At 60.1% G+C, this 2,981-nt stretch overlaps 1 protein-coding gene across 2 annotated transcripts in view; it reads left to right on the top strand.

Annotated features, from left to right (window-relative positions):
- The window catches only part of CARS1 (cysteinyl-tRNA synthetase 1), a 44,741-nt gene extending 43,919 nt beyond the window's left edge, over nucleotides 1-822 (top strand). Inside the window, exons 20-21 of one of the 2 annotated variants that reach the window (XM_023724393.1) lie at nucleotides 158-241; nucleotides 564-822. In XM_023724393.1, the coding sequence (XP_023580161.1) occupies nucleotides 158-241; nucleotides 564-698 (219 nt within the window). In that variant the 3' untranslated portion in view covers nucleotides 699-822. The remainder of the gene's footprint in view (nucleotides 1-157; nucleotides 242-563) is intronic. The other variant, XM_023724394.1, reaches the window with a different exon arrangement.
- The last annotated feature ends 2,159 nt before the right edge of the window (nucleotides 823-2,981 follow it).

Here is a 2,981-nt window from a genome sequence, read left to right as displayed (position 1 = left end):
GGTGGTGGGCGGGCACGGTGGTCCCTCTCCCCGTCTCAGCCCCTGTGTGAGGGCTGGTGGTGGGCGGGCACGGTGGTCCCTCTCCCCGTCTCAGCACCCGTGTGAGGGCAACGTTGGCAGTGGCAGATGCGAGAGCTGTCTCTTTCGTGCATTCCAGGCGGCAAAGCTAGCAAAGATGAGGATCCCACCCAGCAAGATGTTCCTATCAGAGAGCGACAAATACTCCAAGTTTGATGACACTGTGAGAGTTACTTTTCTTCTTTAGGGCTCTGTGGGACCACGTTAGGCTGGGGTGGCGGGAACCACCAGCTGGGGCGGGCAGAGTCGCATTTGAGAGTTCAAGGAAGGCAGCTCCACTGAGGCCGCTTTAGGCTCTGTGCTCCCATGACACGCCCAGCCCCCTGCCCAAGGAGCCCAGAGCGGCCCCCGCCCGAGGTGCCCAGGCTGCCCCAGGGCTGACAGCCATCCACGCTCCCCTCCTCCCTCCCGGGGCTGACGGCCATCCGTGCCCCCTCCTAGGGCTGACTGCCTGTGGTGAAATGAGTTCCGTCTCTACCCCCCAGGGCCTGCCCACGCATGACGCCGAGGGCAAGGAGCTGAGCAAAGGCCAGGCCAAGAAGCTGAAGAAGCTCTTTGAGGCTCAGGAGAAGCTCCACCAGGAGTACCTGCAGACGGTGCAGAACGGAAGCGTGCAGTGAGCGGGTGGGGGACTCGCGTGCCACGCCTCGGTGGTGACAGGCCTGTGCGTCACCATGTTTACGCTCGTCCTCGAGCCCTAAGTTAAGGACCTGCCCCAGTGGACCCATATCCCCCTGGCTTGGAGACGTGGGTAATAAATTCTTCTAAATGCTCAGCCCGACCCTCTCTGCCGTCCGCCCTGCCCGCTCAGCCCTCCTCGGGCCTGCGGCCTGCTGCATCGTCTGGTCAGCAGGTCACTGTGGCCGTCCGGGCCCAGGGACTCCTCTCCCGCGCTGGTGGCTGTCGGCTAATCCCTGGTGTCTGGGCGCTTTGGGAGGCATTCTGGCAGGAAAAAGACAGGCTCAGACTGCAGAACCTGCTGGCGCCCCAAACAAAAGCTGCTTGTCTCCCTCTCTGCTGCTCATGACTAAATCCGAGTCAGCATTAGGGTGGCAGCAAAGGGCGGCTCAGCAGGACAGCCCCTGGCGAGCTGCCCAGGACCACCGTGAGCTGCACGGGCAGCGGTCGGGACGAGGGTGCGCACGTTCCCGGGGCTGGGGGCACGTCCTCACCATGCTGCTCACACGCTCTTACCCGCCTGGGTTAAGAATCCCCACCCCCACCTGGACTGAGGTTGGTGTGCCTGTGAGAGCTGGGTGCCAGGCAGGACGCCCTCGGGACAAGGATCACATGGGATCACGTCACCGTTGTGGGCCGGCTGGTTCTGGAAGCACCCTTGGCTCTCATATGTGGAGGACGGAATCGGGAAGCAACACGACCCTGGGGCACGATTCGGCGTCTCTGGTGTGGCTGCAGCTGCCCTCTGTCCGCGCACCCCGCTTGTGGGGCACTGTCCTTGTAGGACACCGACGGGCGTGCGAGCGGGAGAGGCTGCGTATGAGGAGCCAGAAAGGGACCTCCTTGGTGCCTGTCGGTGGGCTTGGGGATGCCCACACCACACACACAGCACAGTGCTGTCTCTGTGCCAAAAAAGTCACAAAACCAGCGAGGAAAAAGTCCCTGAAACAGCAAACCAGCCTTGTCCTGGCAGCCTGTTGCCGCGAAACAAACCACCCGAATACTGAGGGGCTGAAAACAGCCACCTTCCTACTGACAACTCTCGCGAGCCTGGAGTCACCTGGGTGCGACCGGCGGGTCTGGCTCAGGGCCTCGCAGGCGGTCACCATCGTTCAGGCTGGCGCTGGAGTCGCCCAAAGGTGGGCACGCCCCACCTGAGCCTCCTGGCCATGTAGCGCCTCCTGCATGGTGGCGTCAGGGAAGCAGAGCTGCTTGCACTGCAGCCCGGAGCTCTAGCAGCACGTGTCCGGGAGAAAGAGCAGGCAGAGGCTGTGTGGCCTTTAGGGTCTGACCTCGTAGGTCACAGAGCATGACTTCCACCTGACTGTTCGCAGAAGCCGTCACAAAGCCCACCCACGTGTGAGAGGAGGTGACCCCGACATACCTGTAGGGGGGAGTCTGAGGCTCCGGAATGGGGGTGGGACTGGGAGCAGGGCTGCAGCTGTGTGGGAAAGCAGCTTGGCCAGGAGACGAGGTCACGCTGGTAACCCACCCTCACAGAAGAGCAGGCTGCCCTGAGGGCGTGGCACGGGCTCCTACCTTCAGCGTCTGTGGATCGTAAGGTCAGAAATGTGCACACAAGGTCCCTGGGTGGTACACACGGTTTGCACTGGTAACCAAAAGGTTGGTGGTTCAAATCCACCCAGCAGCTCCGTGGAAGAAACAGGCCAAACAATCTGCTTCCGTAAAGATGATGGCCAAGAAGATCCTGTGGAACCTTTCTACTCTGCACCCATGGGGTCTCCCGAGTCACAAGTCAGCATCGTCAACAACAGAAAGTGTGCACGGGATCAAACGTCATTCAGTAGTTTTATTGTTAGTAGTAATGTCGGAATTGCGGTGTTCCAATGGTACGTTGTGGGACAAAGCAAATAAGTCTGTTGGTGTCGGCCATCAAGACTTTAACGTAAGCGAAGAAATACAAGTATAAAGACGTGAAGAACACTATACTGTTAAATACGAACTGAAAAACACAGTACGAGCTCACGGTTCTTAAAAAACATATATTTCCTGGCTGTGTCCACCAAAAGGGGGGAGAGGCGAGGACGCCCCAGTGGCCCTCAGCACCCCAAGTGCCCAGATTCAAGGCTTTAGATACGTTCCTTCCCTACAGGAGGCTCCTTCCAGGTATGGGTCAGGGGCAGTACAGGGGGACCCGGAGCCATCCTGTGTCCGGGAAGGGGACAGTACAGGGAGACCCGGAGCCATCCTGTAGCCGGGAAAGG

The sequence above is a fragment of the Trichechus manatus genome, unplaced genomic scaffold (genome assembly GCF_000243295.1).
Source record: "Trichechus manatus latirostris isolate Lorelei unplaced genomic scaffold, TriManLat1.0 scaffold00244, whole genome shotgun sequence".
Taxonomy (NCBI): domain Eukaryota; kingdom Metazoa; phylum Chordata; class Mammalia; order Sirenia; family Trichechidae; genus Trichechus; species Trichechus manatus.
Note: the sequence above shows the minus strand (reverse complement) of the source record. Positions and strands in the feature narration are given on the sequence as shown.